Below are 20,534 nucleotides of genomic sequence, written 5' to 3'. Positions count from 1 at the left end.
TTAAACAAAAAATGTATGTTTAATTGACATACTAGATTATTGCATTGAACTGCATAATTTCACATACAGGTATGCCTGAGGTTATTTGGTGATAAAAAACAATGGAATTCAAAATCAATTGAAAATGAGGTTAGACTAGTTAGTGCTTCTTAAGGTTCATTGTGTGTTTTCCCTTTTAATTATCCCACTCTTTAAATTCTCTCTTTTCCTCCCCCTCTCTTCATCAATCTCTCTTCACTTGCAAGGGGGGTATAGTGACTGTCATCTTTCGTGCCAGGTGGAAGGCAATACTCTTCTCATAGTATGCACACTCGTTCACAAAGAAGGGATGGAGGACTTCTTCCCCTTCGTACTTAACTATCTCCCCAGAAAACATCAGGAACATGGGATCTCCCGGATGGAGGAGGCAGAAGTCACGGTCCTGGAGAGAAAGATTCACATCAGCATGCTTTGCATTTAGATAATGACTAGGTCTATGCTGATTTTCACTAACCAAATGCTACCTGTTCCCTTACTCTAACCCTAACAGTTGATTGTTTGGGCATCTATAGACCATAATCAAATCAAATGTTATTTGTCACATGCGCCGAATAAAATAGTAAAATGCTTACTTTACAAGCCCTTAACCTGCACAATGCAGTTAAGAAAATACAACAACAAAAAGTAAATGATAAGAAAAATGAATAATTAAGGAGCAGCAGTAAATAACAATAGCGGGGCTATATACAGGGGGTACCAGTTTAGAGTGAATGTGTCAATGTGCAGGGGCACCGGTGTTGGGGTAATTATGTACATGCAGGTAGGGTTATTAAAGTGGCTATGCATAGATAATAACAGAATAGCAGCAGCGTTTGAGGGGGGGGGGGGGGTGCAAATAGTCTGGGGAGCCATTTGATTAGCTGTTCAGGTGTCTTATGGCTTGGGGGTAGAAGCTGTTTGGAAGACTTGGCGCTCCGGTACCGCTTGCCGTGTGGTAACAGAGAGAACAGGCTATGACTAGGGTGGCTGGAGTCTTTGATCATTTTTAGGGACTTTCTCTGACACTGCGTTGTATAGAGGTCCTGGATGGCAGGAAGCTTGGCCCCGGTGATGTACTGGGCCGTACGCACTACCCTCTAAACTGCCTTGCGGTCGGAGCCCGAGCTGTTGCCATACCAGGCAGTGATGCAACCCGTCAGGATGCTCTCGATGGTGCAGCTGTAAAACCTTTTGAGGATCTGAGGACCCATGCCAAATCTTTTCAGTCTCCTGAGGGGGAATCAATTAAATACCTAAAGAATGTTGTACCCCGTCGGCCTACCTGTCATTGTGGGTGTATGGCAGTGTCCTGAAGTTCACAGCGTTACATTTCAATAATTCCCTACAGGCCTATGTACCATTGTGGGAAGATATTTTGAGTTGGGGGTGCTGGAATTGGGGGGGGGGGGGAGACACTAGCCTTTTGTCAAATACATATCATTAGCCTATTGCTGTCATGTGTTGAGTACGGTAGGCACTAGCCTTTTTTGGTCATTTCTGCAATATGGACTGTTCAAAACTACTACTGTGAGGGTTTAAACTAGCTTTTTAAATATTATATAATACAGTGAACACCTGTATGCTCTGATGTGTTTAGTGCACAAATCTCCGACAGCTGAACCGTGAGGTGGACAATTATTGTTTAAGATAAGTTAAAACCAATAAAACAACATGCTATCAATTTAGCATTTTTCTAAAAATGGAAACACAAGGAATAGTGTTTTTGTAATTTGTTATAGGCTGTTTTTAAGGACATGTAATGTGGCTCATTTGGCCACTATCCATCGTTTATTGATGGCGATGGCTGCGTGGGTGGACGATCTAATGCGTTCAGCACCCAATGCATATGAATGACCGGTACATTTCTTAAATGTCCGATAAATGAAAAATCTTCCCAATTACTTGTCCAGCGCAAAATTATCATAATCGGAAACTCTGGTATGTTGTATACTGTATACAGTATATAGTATAGGCTACAGTAGGCTACAAAATAAACTTCCCAGTGACACTGATTCACCCAAATATGAATATGAAGCAGAGGCTACTCACTAGTGATGGCCAATGAGCTCGTGCCAATATCTCAAGATAAGATACTTTGAAAAACAGTGCTGTTCACTCAGAATCACTCAAACGTTGTTAGGAATTTTTCAACAGTAGGCATTCCTTTTCGAACGGTTAGACCTATGTTTTTCTCAAAATCCTATTTTGAAAATTGTGAAAGGCAAACTGGCAGCTGTAACCAACCATAGAAATATAATACAAAGATGACAATTCCTATTCATGTCAGGACTGGCAGTCATTGCTAGAGTTTAACAGTCAAAGTGCCATGGTTAGAGGTTCCAAAATCCTTCTATGGATTATATCTACAGTATGGCCTGTTAGGGAATGATCAGAATTAGTTGGGTAACATAGATAAGATGTTTTATTTCCATGATATGCTTAAGAGTTATTTCTCATAAGAATGTATTTTGTTGTACTATAGTGGTGGCCATTGGCAGTTATCTGTTCTATGTCAGGACTAAGTTGCATGGGCCACATAGAGGGGAGAGGTCAAGGGGTCATCATGTGTAAACATATATTTTCTGTGTGCCAGTGACTCCCTAATTTTCTCATCGGGGAAAGGAGGGTGACAGTGTCTGGAATCATTCTATGCTCCCTCTTTGTTGACCTATAGGGTCACTCTCCTTTTCGTGAGTTTGTCCTCTGATTGGTCGTATTTAGAATTGGTTCTATCTAAATGACAATTTGATATATATCATAGGGTGGGGGTAATGTCTTGGTACCATTTTGTACCAAGGAGGAGATAAGAGCTTTGTTTAGGAGACCAAACTGAACGATAATTTATAGCCCACTCTGTCTGACTAGGGGATATTCTCTCTGAAGTAAGGTTTTTTCTTTGTGTAAGTTCCTAAGACCTGTGTTTTGTCATGTCGTCTTGAGAGGGGGTGGATCTTTGCTATAAAGGAACCCATTTGCCATTATGTTGGGACTCTCAACTTTTCATTTAGAGATAATGAACTGTTGAAAGTCAAAATGCTATTGCAAAAGCTTAATTATTATTAAAGGTGAAGATTAAGCATAACTCTGACTCGTGTGTGATTTGCTCTCTCATCATTTGGTAATTAAGGAAATTTCCACGACAGGCCACAACTCAAAAAGTGATTTGATACTTGCCTCGCATGCTGCCCAAATTGCATACCTACCAACTGTAAGTGCTTGGGATAAAACTTAATCCACAGCTAAATTTTTTAGAAGCTAGTTATCGTCTGTAGCTAAATTATGCTCTCTGATTTAGTATTTAGAATAATTTCATTTCTCTGTCCAGACAGGTGTAATATATATTTTTTGTTGGTTGCCTAATTATGGCTGAATTATTTTGTATTTATCAAAGGGTGCTGCAGCACCCCAGGCACCCCTACTTCCCGCAGCTATGCATTAAAGGGTTAATGTACAGGACTTTAACCGACTGCAGTTAAGATTCAATTATATACAAGTGCAGAATGTTCCTGAACCTGTACTTGGGGATGTATGGCAGCAGTGATTTGATTGGTCTCTGGATCTCTTGGGTAGTATACACTCTTCACAAAGGTGTACACATCGTCCACCTCGCCACCTTCAAAGGCACTTCCTGGTAGAGATAAGATGAGAGAAGGTTTGTAATTGGTTAATGACTAGAATAGAATCTAAAATGTAATTTCTCCTGAAGGGGAACTTGTCTTGATGGAATCTTGATGGAATCATGTAGAAACCAAAAAAAGTGTTAAACAAATCGAAACATATATTTTATATTTTGGTTTCTTCAAAGTAGCAACCCTTTGCCTTGATGACAGCTTTGCACACTCTTGGCATTCTCTCAACCAGCTTCATGAGGAATGCTTTTCCAACAGTCTTGAAGGAGTTCCCACATATGCTGAGCACTTGTTGGCTGCTTTTCCTTCACTCTGCAGTCTAACTCATCCCAGGTGATTGTGGAGGACAGGTTACCTGATGCAGCACTCCAACACTCTCCTTCATGGTCAAATAGCCCTTACACAGCCTGGAGGTGTGTTTTGGTTCATTGTCCTGTTGAAAAAACAATAATAGTCCCACTAAGTGCAAACCAGATGGGATGGCATATCGCTGCAGAATGCTGTGGTGGCCATGCTGGTTAAGTGTTCCTTGAATTCTAAATAAATAAGTGACAGTGTCACCAGCAAAGCACCCCCACACCATCGCACCTCCTCCTCCATGCTTCACAGTGGGAACCACACATTCGGAGATCATACGTTCACTTACTCTGCGTCTCACAAAGACACGGCGGTTGGACCCAAAACTCTCAAATTTGGATTCATCAGACCAAAGGACAGATTTCCACCGGTCTAATGTCCATTGCTCATGTTTCTTAGCCCACCGAGTCTCTTCTTCTTATTGGTGTCATTTAGTAGTGATTTCTTTGCAGTAATTCAACCATGAAGGCCTGATTCACACAGTCTCCTCTGAACAGTTGATGTTGAGATGTGTCTGTTACTTGAACTCCATGAAGCATTTATTTGGGCTGCAATCTGAGGTGCAGTTAACTCTAATTAACTTATCCTCTGCAGCAGAGGTAACTCTGGTTCTTCCTTTCCTGTGGGAGACTGTTCTTTCTCTTTTCTTATTTGAGCTGTTCTTGCCATAATATGGACTTTGTATTTTACCAAATAGGGCTATCTTCTGTATACCACCCCTACCTTGTCACAACACAACTGATTGGCTCAAACGCATTAAGAAGGAAAGAAATTCCACAAATTAACTTATAACAAGGCACACCTGTTAATTGAAATGCATTCCAGGTGACTACCTCATGAAGCTGGTTGAGAGAATTCCAAGAGTGTGCAAAGCTGTCATCAGGGCAAACGGTGGCTACTTTGAAGAATCTCAAATCTCAAATATATTTTGATTTGTTTAACACTTTTGTGGTTACTACATGATTCCATATGTGTTATTTCATAGTTTTGATGTCTTCACTATTATTCTACAATGTAGAAAATAGTAAAAATGAAGAAAAACCCTTGAATGAGTAGGTATGTCCAAACCTTTGACTGGTACTGTACATATACATTATATAAAAGAGCACAGGACAGTTACAGAACACAAGACAGGAAAAAATACTCAAAATACAATAACCATAAATGCAGTGAAGACCAACAGCATAGTGTTGAATGGTAGGCCCATGTGCATGAAGAAAATCTCATTGTATCTGTTCCTGGTACAGGGGAGCTAGATGTTTGTAGGTATGAATTATGTTCATGCTATTCTTGTTGTTGACCAAGGCAGTAGACTTGGTCGCGATGATCGAGGGTTGTGTATTCTGTGTGTAGAGGATGTGAGGGGTCAGCAATGTTTACCGTTGATGGGAGTTCAAGTACCTGAGTTGAAGCACTGGACCCAATCTAGTGTCTGGTCGACCGCCTCCTTCATGATGTTGAAGATGTCGGCTCTGACCACACCATGGGGTTGAGGTCCCACCTCTATCGCTGCGGAGTGACAGCATCAGAATGAATACATTTGTCATGTAAATGGGAAAACATACTGAAAATACACTGGTTTCTTATGACAGGAAGAAGATTGCATGGTGTGTTTCCTATGAACACACAGCACAAACACTTACAGAAGCCATGCTTGCCCAGGGAGTCCTGAGAGTAGACATCAGCTAGAGGTAGATCCAGCAGGATAAACCTCACGGGCACTGAGGTTATCTTCCTCTGAGAACACAACAGATGAACTCTTTACACTCCAGTAGAACCCAGATTATAGTAGTTAGATGAAGCCCTTCTCCTCATAGAAACTGGGTCAGATGGTGCATGCACTTCCCCTTTAAGACAGCAATCGAGTCATGTTGAAATTATACACTCCAATCAGATTATTAAAGTCCAACCAGCATTGTATTTGTAGCTACATTTCCATCCAATTGGCAACAGATTATCACACGAATATTCTAAAATCCGCATAAAGAAACTATGCCAATGTAACAGTTTAGCTTCCGTCCCTCTCCTCGCCCCTACCTGGGCTCGAACCAGCCACCCTCGACGCATCATTACCCATCGCTCCACAAAGCCGTGGCCCTTGCATAGCAAGGGGAACAACTGCTTCAAGGTCTCAGAGCGAGTGGCGTCACCGATTGAAACGCTATTAGCGCGCACCACCGCTAACTAGCTAGCCATTTGACATCAGTTACACCAATTTCCCACCAAACAGACTTGTTACAGATAAAAATCAGTGTGTGATGACATAGCGCAGACCAATTTGACTTTTTCGCAATGTGTTTCCATCACATTTTCAACTCTACAGATAAAATAGCAAATGTACCTACTCTGTTCTTGACACTTGCGCTCGAGCCAACAGCACTGCACAACAGCTCGTAGGTACAGATACAAACTGTAGGCTAGTCTACATTATGAGATTATTATGGATAAGGGCGAGAATATTTTATTTTGTCAAATGGCTGTCAAGCATCGATCATCATTCACCAACCTGTGAAGTTCATCATCATTTATTTCATCTGTAACCTAAAAAACTGCATCGTTTTCCGAGTGGTAGTGGGAGGACCACACACCATATCACTGTGTGACTCCAATTTTACTTAGACATGATGGTTAATATATCAATATTTGCGCATTAAAGGGTATCCCATCAGATCCCATCACATTGAGGGAACAAATGATCTGCCGGCATTTATAAGTTGTACTGAAACTTCCTGTTTCCATGAACCATCCACTTCCCCGTTAAAACAGACCCATCTTTATTCCCTTTTAATCTAATGCTCTCACACCAAAACAGAATAAGATACACTTTTGACCCTAGAGAGCTTTTTTGATGGGCCACATTGCGGGGCTGGCAGTACTAAGGACAAGGGGACGTTGTTTCAAAGTTCAGGTCTGGGATCAGTTTCCCTTGTCCTTCATTTTTTCCTTTATTTTATTGGATTGAACTGAACCTGTGGTCACCTGGACTTGTCTATAGATGTGCATGATGACCCAGTCTTGGACAGAGTAGGAGATGAGGCTGAGGCCCATGTTGGCTGTGGTGTTGTGGAGGTCACACACCAGGTCCATGGCCCCCAATTTGCCCTTGGGCCCAAGCAGTGTGTTCAGCTCCTGGGCTCGCCTCACCTCGTACGGGGTGGCGTCCGTCACAGGTGAACTAGGGAGGGAAAGAGAGGGGGAGGGATATAGAGAGAGTAAGAGAGAAGGGAGACAGAGAAAGAGAGAGTGGGAGAGGGAGAAAGAGAGAGTGAACGAGTGTACATACGAGAAGATAGGTGCATCGCCTTGGCATGGGAGAATGCAAACTACTCATCTTTTCTGGTGAGAGACTGAGATGAGGAAGTAAATGCCACCAACTCTTTGGGATGCCATCCCTTAGCTCTGTAGGGTTGAGTAAATCTGGAGTATCAATTAAGTACCAAGAATGAATATGAATTATGATATAGTCCCATTTATGCAAAAACTGGAATAGACTGTTCAGATAGGTAGTGGCCTTGGTGGCCAGGTACATACCAGGCCAGGTTGCAAGATTCAGAATGTTCCAAAACAATATCCAAAGTTATCTGGAAATGTTGCCATGACCACATTATTAATTAACGGACTCCAGTGTGGAGGGATATATCACATGAAAGCTATATTGTGTATGCTATATTGTGTATGCTATATTGTGTATGCTATATTGTGTATGCTATATTGTGTATGCTATATTGTGTATGCTCACAACGCATTGTGTAATTATTGGCTTCTTTACATAGTGGTAAGATCTCAGTTCTGATTCATACAGTTCATCCCTGAATAGTACATTTTCCGATAGGTCCATACTTGTACATTTGTAGATGAGGTGAACAATCCCTTTATGGATCACACTGATTGCATGTACAGTTTCATTTGTGCTTATGGCAACGTTTACCTGAGTATGGCGTCAGTGAAACAGCGGTTGAGGTCCATGTCGGTGTATCTTTTGCACACTTGGACGGCACGCGGGTTGGATATGACCGTGGTCAAGGTCGCTGACCCTGCCTTCTCCAGCTTCTGCCTCTGCAGCTCCCTCACCAGGTACACACCCGACATCTCGTTGCCATGGGTACCGCCGCAGATGGCGACTCGGGACAGCGCTGGGAGAGAGACTGGCTCCATCTGCTGGACAGACGGACAGAGGGAAAGAGGGAGGGAGAGAGAGAGAGAGGGAGAGAGAGAGAGAGAGAGAGAGAGTGAGCACAGCTCAGTGAGTACAGCCTTGCCATTGAGAAGGGTAGACACAGGAAAACCTGTCTCCCTGTAGAGGAAAGGCTGTGCAACCACTGCACAACAGCAGAACCTGAGACGGAGCTGCAATTCCTGTCAAAAAATGTCAACAAAAAAAAAACATGTCAAAAATATAAAACAATTAGAGAGTGTCATTTCCCCAAATTTGAAACCCTTATTCAAGGTTTCAAAGACCTCTCTGATGAGAGTAGGCTACCCGTACTGTTGGGGGAGGACGCAGAGAGCTGTGGGTTGGCAGCACACTACATTGCTGCCTGACAGAAGTTGAGGGACAGTGTCTGACAAACCAATCAACCTGCACATGTACTCAATGCTTATTGTGCTTATTGTTATTACAATGCTTATTGTTATTGTTGAATGTATGGTTATTTTGACACTTGGTTATTGTTGTTACTGTTGTCCCGTTGACAATTTTGATTCTCATTTTTATTTTATATTGTAAATATCCAAAATAAGCTTTGGCAAAATGTACATTATCACGTCATGCCAGTAAAGCAAATTGAATTGAAATTGAGAGAGAGAGAGAGAGAGAGAGAGAGAGAGAGAGAGAGAGAAAGAGAAAGAGAGAGAGAGAGGGGGGGGGGGGTAGAAGGAGAGAGACATATAGTAAAATAATAGCCAAAGTGTATCCAAATAGTAATCTTTGAGCTCTCTATCACATCACTCATTTACAGGGCTGCCGGCAAACACAATGTGAGCAGGCATTTGCCTCAGCAATTCTCAATTCTCACCACCTCTGATTTAGTTCAAGGGTCCGACCCTTTTTGTCCCAATTTTCTCTTAGAATGACATACCCAAATCTAACTGGTGTGTTTTCCATTGTCCTTTGCAGAGGCTTGAATGGTTAACCTGTGCGTTTGTTTCCTGAGTGAGTTTTCAAGACTTAGTGGGTTTTTTTTCAAGTGTGATCCTGCGGTTACTGTTAATCAGTAAAGTATTTATGTTAATCCTTAACCACTGATTCCTCGTCTGGTCTCTTCTCTGCACCTGGAACCAACCTCACCTCATCACAATAACGTGTCCTGAACTTTAACACTCTGTCATATAAACATATCCACTTTGTTTGTCTTCACTGTGCCAGAAAGCAGGGGAAATCAACATTCCAGAGAAACAGGCTAGCAGGATACGTAACAGCTGATATGCCAGTATGTGTTTTCCAGCCACTCAGAAAAGTGTAAGGCTAACAGTCTTACCTTGCGGTGTAGGTGAAAGTTCCTTCCCTGGCCGGGACTACAGTCTCTCTGGTCCTGTCTGACCAAGTCATGCTGAGCAGTCAGCAACCTTTGAACATTTTTACTAGCCGGCACACGTGTGAGCCAAATTTCACAATCTATAACCTACACCAGGACCTTTCAATGCCAGAGGCAAGAAAGACCCGACACACACACACCAGACACACCACACACACACATTCAAACAAGCGCAAACCCCCAATTTTCACAGACTGAACTTTCATTGATCTATCCCTCCCTTCTCTTTCTGGTGCTGACTATCCTACCGATCCTCGACTTCTACGATGTCATCTACAAAATAGCTTCCAATACTCTACTCAGCAAACTGGATGCAGTTTATCACAGTGCCATCCGTTTTGTTACTAAAGCACCTTATACCACCCACCACTGCGACCTGTATGCTCTAGTCGGCTGGCCCTCGCTACATATTCGTCGCCAGACCCATTGGCTCCAGGTCATCTACAAGTCCATGCTAGGTAAAGCTCCGCCTTATCTCAGTTCACTGGTCACGATGGCAACACCCACCCGTAGCACGCGCTCCAGCAGGTGTATCTCACTGATCATCCCTAAAGCCAACACCTCATTTGGCCGCCTTTCGTTCCAGTTCTCTGCTGCCTGTGACTGGAACGAATTGCAAAAATCGCTGAAGTTGGAGACTTTTATCTCCCTCACCAACTTCAAACATCTGCTATCTGAGTAGCTAACCGATCGCTGCAGCTGTACGTAGTCTATCGGTAAATAGCCCACCCAATTTTACCTACCTCATCCCCATACTGTTTATATTTATTTACTTTCCTGCTCTTTTGCACACCAATATCTCTACCTGTACATGACCATCTGATCTTTTATCACTCCAGTGTTAATCTGCAAAATTGTAATTATTCGCCTACCTTCTCATGCCTTTTGCACACAATGTATATAGACTCTCTTTTTTTTCTACTGTGTTATTGACTTGTTAATTGTTTACTCCATGTGTAACTCTGTGTTGTCTGTTCACACTGCTATGCTTTATCTTGGCCAGGTCGCAGTTGCAAATGAGAACTTGTTCTCAACTAGCCTACCTGGTTAAATAAAGGTTAAATAAAAATAAAAAGAAAAGTCATTTTCAGATCAGATTTCAGTTAGCAACATTTATGATGTAGTAGGAACTCCCTCTGCTTGTCCTAAACCACTGCAGTAAAAAGTGCTGAGAGATAGAGAAAGAGAGAGGTAAGACATTGGTCGTGATCTTAGCCATCATTCAAACATTTTTCATAAATTGTTAGGTGTAAGGTTTGTGGGGGGTGGAGGAAAGGAAGGTATGAATGAGAAAGAAGGTTTATGGGGGTGTGGGGGAAAGGAAGCGATGGACGAGAAAGAGAAGGTTTGTGGGGGGTGCGGGAAAGGAAGCGATGGACGAGAAAGAGAAGGTTTGTGGGGGGTGCGGGAAAGGAAGCGATGGACGAGAAAGTGAAGGTTTGTGGGGGGTGGGGGAAAGGAAGCGATGGACGAGAAAGAGAAGGTTTGTGGGGGGTGCGGGAAAGGAAGCGATGGACGAGAAAGTGAAGGTTTGTGGGGGGTGGGGGAAAGGAAGCGATGGACGAGAAAGTGAAGGTTTGTGGGGGGTGCGGGAAAGGAAGCGATGGACGAGAAAGAGAAGGTTTGTGGGGGTGTGGGGGAAAGGAAGCGATGGACGAGAAAGAGAAGGTTTGTGGGGGGTGCGGGAAAGGATGGACGAGAAAGAGAAGGTTTGTGGGGGGTTCTTGAAAGGAAGGGATGGATGAGAAAGACGTTTTGTGGGGGGTGGGGGAAAGGAAGGGATGGACGAGAAAGAAAATGTTTGTGGGGGGTGGGGGAAAGGAAGGGATGGACGAGAAAGAGAAGGTTTGTGGGGGGGGGGGGGGGGGGTACGGGAAAGGAAGGAATGGATGAGAAAGAACAGTATCTTGGACGACTGCAGCTAGGGAGGAAACTCCCAAAAACGGTCCCAGAGCAAAATGCAAATTCAGCAATCAACATATCTTTAGCAACACAATTGGTGTCTAGTGGTGCTTGTAATTCATAGGTTGTTACTGTGTAATTACCTTTTTAGTGTAATTTTGAGTAAATACTTCGTAATGTCTGTACCGTACAATAAAGTGCTACCAAAACATATACTTTCCCTGTGTCAACTAATAGCATTCTAAAGTGGGTGTGCTGTACCTCTAACGCTTGTTTCATTTTCTTCCTCATTGCCTCCCTCTTTGCCTGTTTTGTCCTCCTTTTCTATCTTCCTTTTGTCTCCACCCCTCTCTCTCACTCTTCCTCCAGAAGCTGTAATTAGCCCACTAATCCTGTTGGGTTAGTCAATCACACATAAGACTCAAACAGGACAGGAGAGATTAGGAGCTGAGGGTGGCAACACATGTACCAGAGTGGTGGAGATTTCTTCTTCTTCTTCTTCTTCTTCTTCTTCTTCTTCTTCTTCTTCTTCTTCTTCTTCTTCTTCTTCTTCTTCTGTGGTTGTCCTATGGAAAGTGAAGAAGTGTGGTTGCCCCATTGAAACTTTGGTTGCCCCATGGAAAGCCTTCTGCTTTCTTTGTAAATGTTCGTCATGCCCGGCCGGCATGTGATTTCCGTGAATCAAATTGGTCTGGACAAACACACACAAACACAAATCAACGTTTATTGGTCGCGTACACAGATTTGCAGATGTTATCGCAGGTGCAGCGATATGCTCATGTTTCTAGCTCCAATAGTGCAGTAATAATACCTAGCAATACAAAGAAATACACACATAATCCAAAAAGGAAAAAGAAAGAAATATCAGAAGGAGCCATTTCAGAGTCATATACAATATGTCATATACAGTCATATACATATACAATATATACAATTAAAACATTTCATTACATTACAAAACAGATTTGGTATTTGGTATTTTACTAGGATCCCACGACTGGACACTAATCAAGATTTGACAAAACTAGAGCCTGCAGAACTTGCTTTTTGTGTGGTGTCAAAAGAGCAGAGCATCTCTTTATTACGGCTGGACCTCTCCCCATCTTTACAACCATTGAATCTATATGTTTTGACCATGACAGTTTACAATCTAAGATAACGTCAAGTAATTTAGTCTCCTCAACTTGTTCAAAAGCCACACCATTCATTACTAGATTCAGCTGAGGTCTACCACTTAAGGAATGATTTGTACCAAATAGTTTTAGAGATGTTCAGGACCAGCTTATTAGTGGCCACCCATTCCAAAACAGACTGCAACTCTTTGTTAAGGGTTTCATTGACTTCATTAGCTTGGGTTGCTGATGCACATATGGTTGAATCATCAGCATACATGGACACACATGCTTTGTTTAATGCCAGTGGCAGGTCATTGCTAACAATAGAAAATAGTAGAGGGCCTAGAGAGCTGCCCTGCGGTACACCACACATGTTTGACATTGGAGAAGCTTCCATTAAAGAAAACCCTTTGAGTTATATTACATAGATACAATTGAAGTCGGAAGTTTACATACACCTTAGCTAAATACATTTAAACTCAGATTTTCACAATTCCAGACATTTAATCCTAGTAATAATTCCCTGTTTTAGGTCAGTTAGGATCACCATTTTATTTTAAGAATGGGAAATGTCAGAATAATAGTAGAGAGAATGATTTATTGCAGCTTGTATTTCTTTCATCACATTTCCAGTGGGTCAGAAGTTTACATACACTCAATTAGTATTTGGTAGCATTGCCTTTAAATTCATTAACTTGGGTCAATTGTTGCAGGTAGCCTTCCACAACCTTCCCACAATAAGTTGGGTGAATTTTGGACCATTCCTCCAGTAACTGTGTCAGGTTTTTAGGCCTCCTTGCTCGCACACGCTTTTTCAGTTCTGCCCACAAATGTTCTATAGGATTGAAGTCAGGGCTTTGTGATGGCCACTCCAATACCTTGACTTTGTTGTCCTTAAGACTTTTTGCCACAACTTTAGAAGTATGATTGGGGTCATTGTCCATTTGGAGGAGCCATTTGCGACCAAGCTTTATGTCTTGATGTCTTGAGATGTTGCTTCAATATATCCACATAATTTTCATTCCCTCATGATGCCATCTATTTTGTGAAGTGCACCAGTCCCTCCTACAGCAAAGCACCCCCACAACCTGTTGCTGCCACCCTCATGCTTCACGGGTGGGAGGGTGTTCTTCGGCTTGCAAGCCTCCCCGTTTTTCCTCCAAGCGGTGGTCATTATGGCCAAACAGTTATATTTTTGTTTCATCGGACCAGAGGACATTTCTCCGAAAAGTACGATCTTTGTTCCCATGTGCAGTTGCAAACCATAGTCTGGCTTTTTTTATGGAGGTTTTTGGAGCAATGGCTTTTTCCTTGCTGAGCGGCCTTTCAGGTTATGTCGATATAGGACTCGTTTTACTGTGGATATCGATACTTTTGTACCTGTTTCCTCCAGCATCTTCACAAGGTCCTTTGTTGTTGTTTTGGAATTAATTTGCACTTTTCACACCAAAGTACGTTCATCTCTAGGAGACAGAACGCGTCTCCTTTATGAGCGGTATGACTACTGCGTGGTCCCATGGTGTTTATACTTGCGTACTATAGTTTGTACAGATGAACGTGGTACCTTCAGGCGTTTGGAAATTGCTCCCAAGGATGAACCAGACTCGTGAAGGTCTTGGTTGATTTCTTTTGATTTTCCCATGATGTCAAGCAAAGAGGCACTGAGTTTGAAGGTAGGCCTTGAAATACATTCACAGGTACACCTCCAATTGACTCAAATTCTGTCAGTTAGCCTATCAGAAGCTTCTAAAGCCATGACATCGTTTTCTGGAATTTTCCAAGCTGTTTAAAGGCACAGTCAACTTAGTGTATGTAAACTTCTGACCCACTGGAATTGTGATACAGTGAATTTAAGTGAAATAATCTGTCTGTAAACAATTGTTGGAAAAATTACTTGTGCCATGCACAAAGTAAAATTCCTAACCGACTTGCCAAAACTATAGTTTGTTAACAAGACATTTGTGGAGTGGTTGAAAAACAAGTTTTAATGACTCCAACCTAAGTGTATGTAAACGTCTGACCTTCAACTGTAGCTCTGAATCCACATTATGGCAAAGGTTGAGAAAACATAGCACATAAGTTTTTTCAACAACAGGTTATGGTCAATAATATCAAAGGCGGCACTGAAATCTAACAGTACAGCTCCCACAATCTTCTTATTATCAATTTATTTTAACCAATCATCAGTCATTTGTGTCAGTGAGTGCCCTTCTCTGCAAGCATGCTGAAAGTCTGTTGTTAATTTGTTTATCATTGTTTTGGTCAAACACAATATTTTCCAACAGTTTGCTAAGAGCTGGCAACAAGCTTATAGGTCTGTTGTGAGAACCAGTAAAGGCCGCTTTAACACTCTTGGGTAGCAGAATTACTTTGGCTTCCCTCCAGGCCTGAGGACAAAGACTTTCCTCCAGGCTCAGATGAAAAATATGTGGCCTGAGGGCACAACACATTAAGTGTGTGCCCTCTTATGCCACATATCTACACAAAATCCATGTGTGTGTATGTGTATAGTGTGTATGTTATTGTATTTGTGCATCCATGTGTCTGTGCCTGTGTGTGTATCCACAGTGTGTACAAAACATTAGGAACAACTTCCTAATATTGAGTTGCACCCCCTTTTGCCCTCACAACAGCCTCAATTCATTGGGGATGGACTCTACAAGGTGTAGACAGTAAATGAATAGAAAAGGTGTTTACAGCAGTAGTTATATAGGATCAGCCATGACTGGAATAAAGTGGTAAAACACTCTATAAACACTATTAAAGTGACCAGTGTTCAATGACTCTATGTACGTAGGGCAAAACAGTCTCTAAGGTACAGGGTGGTAGCCGGCTAGTGACAGTGACCAAGGTTCAGGGCAGGGTACTGGGCGATAGAAGCTGTTTTTCAGTCTCTCAGTTCCAGCTTTGACGTACCAGTACAGTCTCCTCCTTCTAGATGGTTGCGGGGTGAACAGGCCGTGTCTCTGGTGGCTGAGGTCCTTGATGAACTTATTGACCCACCGGGTGCTGTAGATGTCCCGGAGGACAGGCAGTGTGCCTCCGATGATGCGTTGGGCTGACCCCACCACCCTCTGGAGAACCCTGCAGTTGCGGACGGTGCCTCACACACACACACAACCTGCAGCACTCTGATGAGAAAGACATAGGCTACTAATTGTGCATTCGTTGACTAATCACATGGCAAGGCAAGTCAGTCTAACACCCCAACATTTTGGGGTGTTAAGATACTGATGGTTTCTCGGAACTGATGGCTTCTACAGTTGTGGCTTGATGGAGTATAGCCCCATGTAGATATAGAGTTGGGGACAACTGTAGCATTTCAGCTAAGACGGAACATAGTAACCCTTTTCCTAACCTTAACCTCATTCTCCTAACCTGCTGCGTTAGTTCTCCTAACCTGCCGCGTTAGTTCTCCTAGCCTGCTGAGTAAAGTCACTTCAGCCACACTGGCAAATGCCTGCTCACCACGTGTTTGCCTGCAGCCCTGATTTGGAGAGATAAGGAGATATTGGATTGATCCTGTGCACTCTTCTGTAGTGATGCTACTTTGAACCACATAGGGGCAGTAGAGCTGCATTAATCAAAGTGTTTTCTGGGGGCCAATGAAATGGAATGGTGACATTTGTTATAGTATACACTACCGTTCAAAAGTTTTGGGTCACTTAGAAAAGTCCTTGTTTTTGAAAGAAAAGCACATTTACATTTTCTGTTCATTAAAATAATATCAAATCGATCAAGACTTTAAAAGATTTTAAATGGAATATCTACATAGGTGTACGGAGACCCATTATCAGCAACCATCACTGTGTTAGCTAATCCAAGTTTATCATTTTAAAATGCAAATTGATCATTGAAAAGGCCCAGGTGCACAACTGAGCAAGAGGACAAGTACATTAGAGTGTCTAGTTTGAGAACCAGAAGCCTCACAAGTCCTCAACTGGTAGCTTCATTAAATAGTACCCGCAAAATACCAGTCTCAACATCAACAGTGAAGAGGCGACTCCGAGATGCTGGCTTTCTAGGAAGAGTTCCTCTGTCCAGCATCTGTGTTCTTTTGCCCATCTTAATCTTATATTTTTATTTGGCCAGCCTGAGATATGGCTTTTTCTTTGCAGCTCTGCCTAGGCCAGCATCCCAGAGTCGCCTCTTCCCTGTTGACGTTGAGACTGGAGTTTTGCGGGTCCTAGTTATACATTTATACTTTACTGAACTGTCTGATTCTAGAATAGGCTATGTAAAAAAAGTAGTAAAAACAAACCTTATATTTTGTTTCTGCATTACTATATGGAGAATAATGGAGCTGGAAGGACATGAATTGACCCACATTCTTGTTTTCGTGGACGAGGCTGGGTTCAATCTGGCCAACGGCAGGAGACGTGGACGCAATCTCATTGGCCGCCGAGTCACAATTGGCACACCAGGCCAACATATGGGGGCAATATTACAATGTGTACTGCCATTTCTGAGAATGCTGTGAGCACACATATTCCATACATTGGGCCCTATAACACCCAATTTCTCCTGTCCTTCCTAAATGATCACAGGCGATCATTGCAGGGGATGGTTGCGCCACGCAAGGAGATTCCCCCCCCCCCCCCCCCCCCCTGATGATGATGAAAACCTCTAGCCAGACCAACAAGAGCGACAGGATGTCCACCAAGAAGATGGGAACTTGTAGTGTTGAGTAGTGTGAGGAGGTAAAATGTATAGTTTTTTACAAAACTACCGCAGTTTATTTTTCTTCTGTTCGCTATATATGACTTTACAAGTAAGAAATGTGTCAAAATGGACAAGCAAATGTGAATTTTCTGTTTACATGTAGCACATTGCTACAAAAATAAATGTTCTGTATACATACAGATGTGCATATCCCTTTTCTGTGTAGTACGGTATTGTACAGTATCGACTTTTCCCAGTAAACTTTTACCTACTGTTGAAATCGGTATCTAAAAAGCTCAATGTGATCCACAATAGCATTCAGCTAGACAAAACTGACCTTCTTGTATAGTACAGTAAGCATTCAATGTCAACAAAAAAGTAGAACAAAACTAGCATTTGTACATAACAAGCATTTCCAGCGCTAACTGCCATGGTGAAAAAACGCCTAAACATTTTGACCAGTACGGCTCACCCGATGACTAAAAAAAATTTCATATTGTTGGCATTGGCCAATTTACTGACAAAATAACTAGGTTTTGAAGCATGAATTAAATGTTTTGGGTGAGTTACTACATTTTGCAGACATGTAAATAGAGTTGTGATGTCCCATAAAACAGTTGTGACAATTGCACTTACAGTTTAGTGAATGTTAAGACTGTTTCAAAAAATGAGCCAAAGCAATTGGGTAACTGTAATATCCGATTGGCGAGAGACGAATCTCTACTCCTCTCCTATACAGTTCTAGAAATGAGGCAGGTCAAAGGCTATGGTAACAACCTCTTACCAGCCATCCAATTCCAACTCCATTTTCTCTCAAGGCTAGCTATCGTTCTCCCTTGATAGACCATGCCACTTATACCAAGTGGACTGAAAAGGACCGTTTGAACAGTCATTGTGTGAAACCCCTCTGGCAAACAGAATTCAGAACCAGACAGAATCAGACTCAACTCCCCTGCTGTCGCAATCTGTAGAATGACAGACATTAAGAATAGTTGAGGAATAGATGAAGCCATTAAAAACAGAGCAGAGCCTTATGGTTAAGCTTGCATTGTATTATGCATTTGAAGAAGAGGGAAAAGAGAGCATAGATAGACATTGAGAATCCTAATATGTTCATATGTATCGCCTTTTTCGGCCTTTTGAGTGAAGTATAGAATGTGTGAGAGATTTGAACTGTTCCATCAGTCCCTTTTAGAGAATGGAATATAATAGAATAGATGTAACAAGATTCGTCCTCCTCTGACGAGGAGTATGAGAAATCGGACCAATGCGCAGCGTGGTATGTGTCCATGTTAATATTTAATAAATCAACTGAACACTAAATACAAAATAACCAAGTGAAACAACAAACAATCGAAACAGTCCTGAAAGGTGACACAACACAAAACAGGAAACAATTACCCACCACCCATAGTGGGAAAACAGGCTGCCCAAGTATGGTTCTCAATCAGAGACAACGATTGACAGCTGCCTCGGATTGGGAACCATACCAGGCCAAACACCTAGAAATATAACACACAGAACCAAAACATAGAATGCCCATCCCAACTCACGCCCTGACCAAACTAAAATAGAGACATAAAAAAGGAACTAAGGTCAGCACATGACAGTAAATATTTTTAGGGGGGCAGGGTATCCTGCGCCGGCTCTGCATGCTGTGCCTCCGTGGCGCTGGGAGGGTGCAGTTCGCCCTATGCCTGCGCTCCGCCCGTGCCGGGCGAATGTGGGCATTGAGCCTAAGGGAGAGGTACGAGTGGTATGCACCAGATCTCCAGTGCTCCCCCACATCTCGGTTCAACCTGTGCCTGCACTCTGGATGGTCCGGGCTAAAGTGGTCATCCAGCCTGGAGGAGTGGTGCCAAGGCTACGCACGTCCTGACCTTAGTTACTTTTTTATGTCTCTATTTTAGTTTGGTCAGGGCGTGAGTTGGGGTGGGTAGTCTATGTTCTTTTTTTATGTTGTGGTCATGTGTTTGGCCTGGTATGGTTCTCAATCATAGGCAGGTGTCGTTCGTTGTCTCTGATTGAGAATCATACTTAGGTAGCCTGTTTTCCCTCTTTTAGTTGTGGGTGATTGCTTTCTGTTTTTGTGTCTGCACCAGACAGAACTGTTTCGGTTGTTCTCTTTGTTGTTTTGTCATTCAGTGTTCTGTTCCATTAAATAATGATGAACATGTACCACGCTGCACCTTGGTCCTCACCTTCTTCCACCAACAGCCATTACAATAGAACACAATAAAATTGCATTATTTTTCCTGTGCGGCTAGGAACTTATTGTTTGTAGTAGTTCATAAACAGTAAATTGGGGAGTGGTCCTTGAGAAGGGGTTGAGGGATAATCACTAACCTATAGGCAGAGGTGAAGAGAAAAAGCGAGAGGCAGACCAAGTGGGGATTTTTTTGTGTGTAGAATTTGGTCGTCAAAAATGTGTATAACTAATTTGCTAAGTGAGGCTTATTTGATCTAATAGAAGTTTCGGAATCTGTAGGCTGTTACAAATGCACTGATATACAGTGCCTTGCGAAAGTATTCGGCCCCCTTGAACTTTGCGACCTTTTGCCACATTTCAGGCTTCAAACATAAAGATATAAAACTGTATTTTTTTGTGAAGAATCAACAACAAGTGGGACACAATCATGAAGTGGAACGACATTTATTGGATATTTCAAACTTTTTTAACAAATCAAAAACTGAAAAATTGGGCGTGCAAAATTATTCAGCCCCTTTACTTTCAGTGCAGCAAACTCTCTCCAGAAGTTCTGATACTGAGCATGTAGATCAGTGGATCAAAGGCACTTCCCCACTTGCCCCTGTGTGTGTCCCAAATAACACCCTATTCCCTATATAGTGCACCACTTTTGACCAGAGACCCCAAAGTAATGCACTATAATGGGAATAGGGTGCCGTTTGGGATGAAGCCTATATGTCCTTTCCATACTGTTTAGGTGACACAAATGAGGATGCTCGGTGGTTTGGATGCTGTTGAATACAGAGGGGGGCTGTGTAGTTTTTTGGATAATGTGACTTTCGTTTTGAGATACAAGTTGATCAGTCGCAATGGAGCAAGATCTGCAAAGCTAAAGCCTCAAAAACACATCTTGGTTTGGTACCCTGAAAGTTTGATTGATTGTTTTGAGTGAGTGCATTAGGATCATAGAGTCAGTACATCGCGAAAAGGTTGACATATGCCAATTGGGAACTGAATTCATTTAGGTGGTAAGGCTTTGGCAGATCCATCTATTGAAAATCGATCTTGGAAATTAAGAGTTATTTAGGGTAAAAACAACACATTTTGGAGATACTTGACACCTTTGTCA

At 42.4% G+C, this 20,534-nt stretch overlaps 1 protein-coding gene across 2 annotated transcripts; it reads right to left on the bottom strand.

Moving 5' to 3' along the window:
* On the bottom strand, positions 1-10,006 carry LOC110497470 (N-acyl-aromatic-L-amino acid amidohydrolase (carboxylate-forming) B). 2 transcript variants are annotated; one of them, XM_021573589.3, is made up of 7 exons: positions 9,482-10,006; positions 7,933-8,159; positions 6,984-7,179; positions 5,648-5,741; positions 5,406-5,513; positions 3,531-3,646; positions 1-421 (listed from the first exon to the last, which is right to left on the bottom strand). In XM_021573589.3, the coding sequence occupies exons 2-7, from the start codon at positions 8,157-8,159 to the stop codon at positions 224-226; spliced, it is 939 nt and encodes a 312-aa protein (XP_021429264.3). In that variant the 5' UTR covers positions 9,482-10,006; the 3' UTR covers positions 1-223. The 2 variants fall into 2 exon arrangements, with proteins under 2 accessions (XP_021429264.3, XP_021429266.3); XM_021573591.3 differs by having other exon boundaries at positions 7,933-8,162; positions 9,482-9,966.
* Positions 10,007-20,534: the final 10,528 nt, after the last annotated feature.

The sequence above is a fragment of the Oncorhynchus mykiss genome, chromosome 19 (genome assembly GCF_057628025.1).
Source record: "Oncorhynchus mykiss isolate SJ-2025 chromosome 19, ASM5762802v1, whole genome shotgun sequence".
In the NCBI taxonomy this organism is placed as follows: domain Eukaryota; kingdom Metazoa; phylum Chordata; class Actinopteri; order Salmoniformes; family Salmonidae; genus Oncorhynchus; species Oncorhynchus mykiss.
The sequence above is the reverse complement of the archived record's forward strand: the minus strand, read 5'-3'. Positions and strand labels throughout refer to the sequence as shown.

What these genes read in the sequence shown, in the direction of transcription:
- LOC110497470 (XM_021573589.3), bottom strand. Translation starts at nt 8,159, where the DNA reads ATGGAGCCAGTCTCTCTCCCAGCGCTGTCCCGAGTCGCCATCTGCGGC. An exon ending in CCTGGGCAAGCATGGCTTCT is followed by an intron (nt 5,514 to 5,647) that starts GTAAGTGTTTGT and finishes GTCACTCCGCAG; the next exon opens with CGATAGAGGTGGGACCTCAA. An exon ending in CCATACATCCCCAAGTACAG is followed by an intron (nt 422 to 3,530) that starts GTTCAGGAACAT and finishes CTTTCTCTCCAG; the next exon opens with GACCGTGACTTCTGCCTCCT.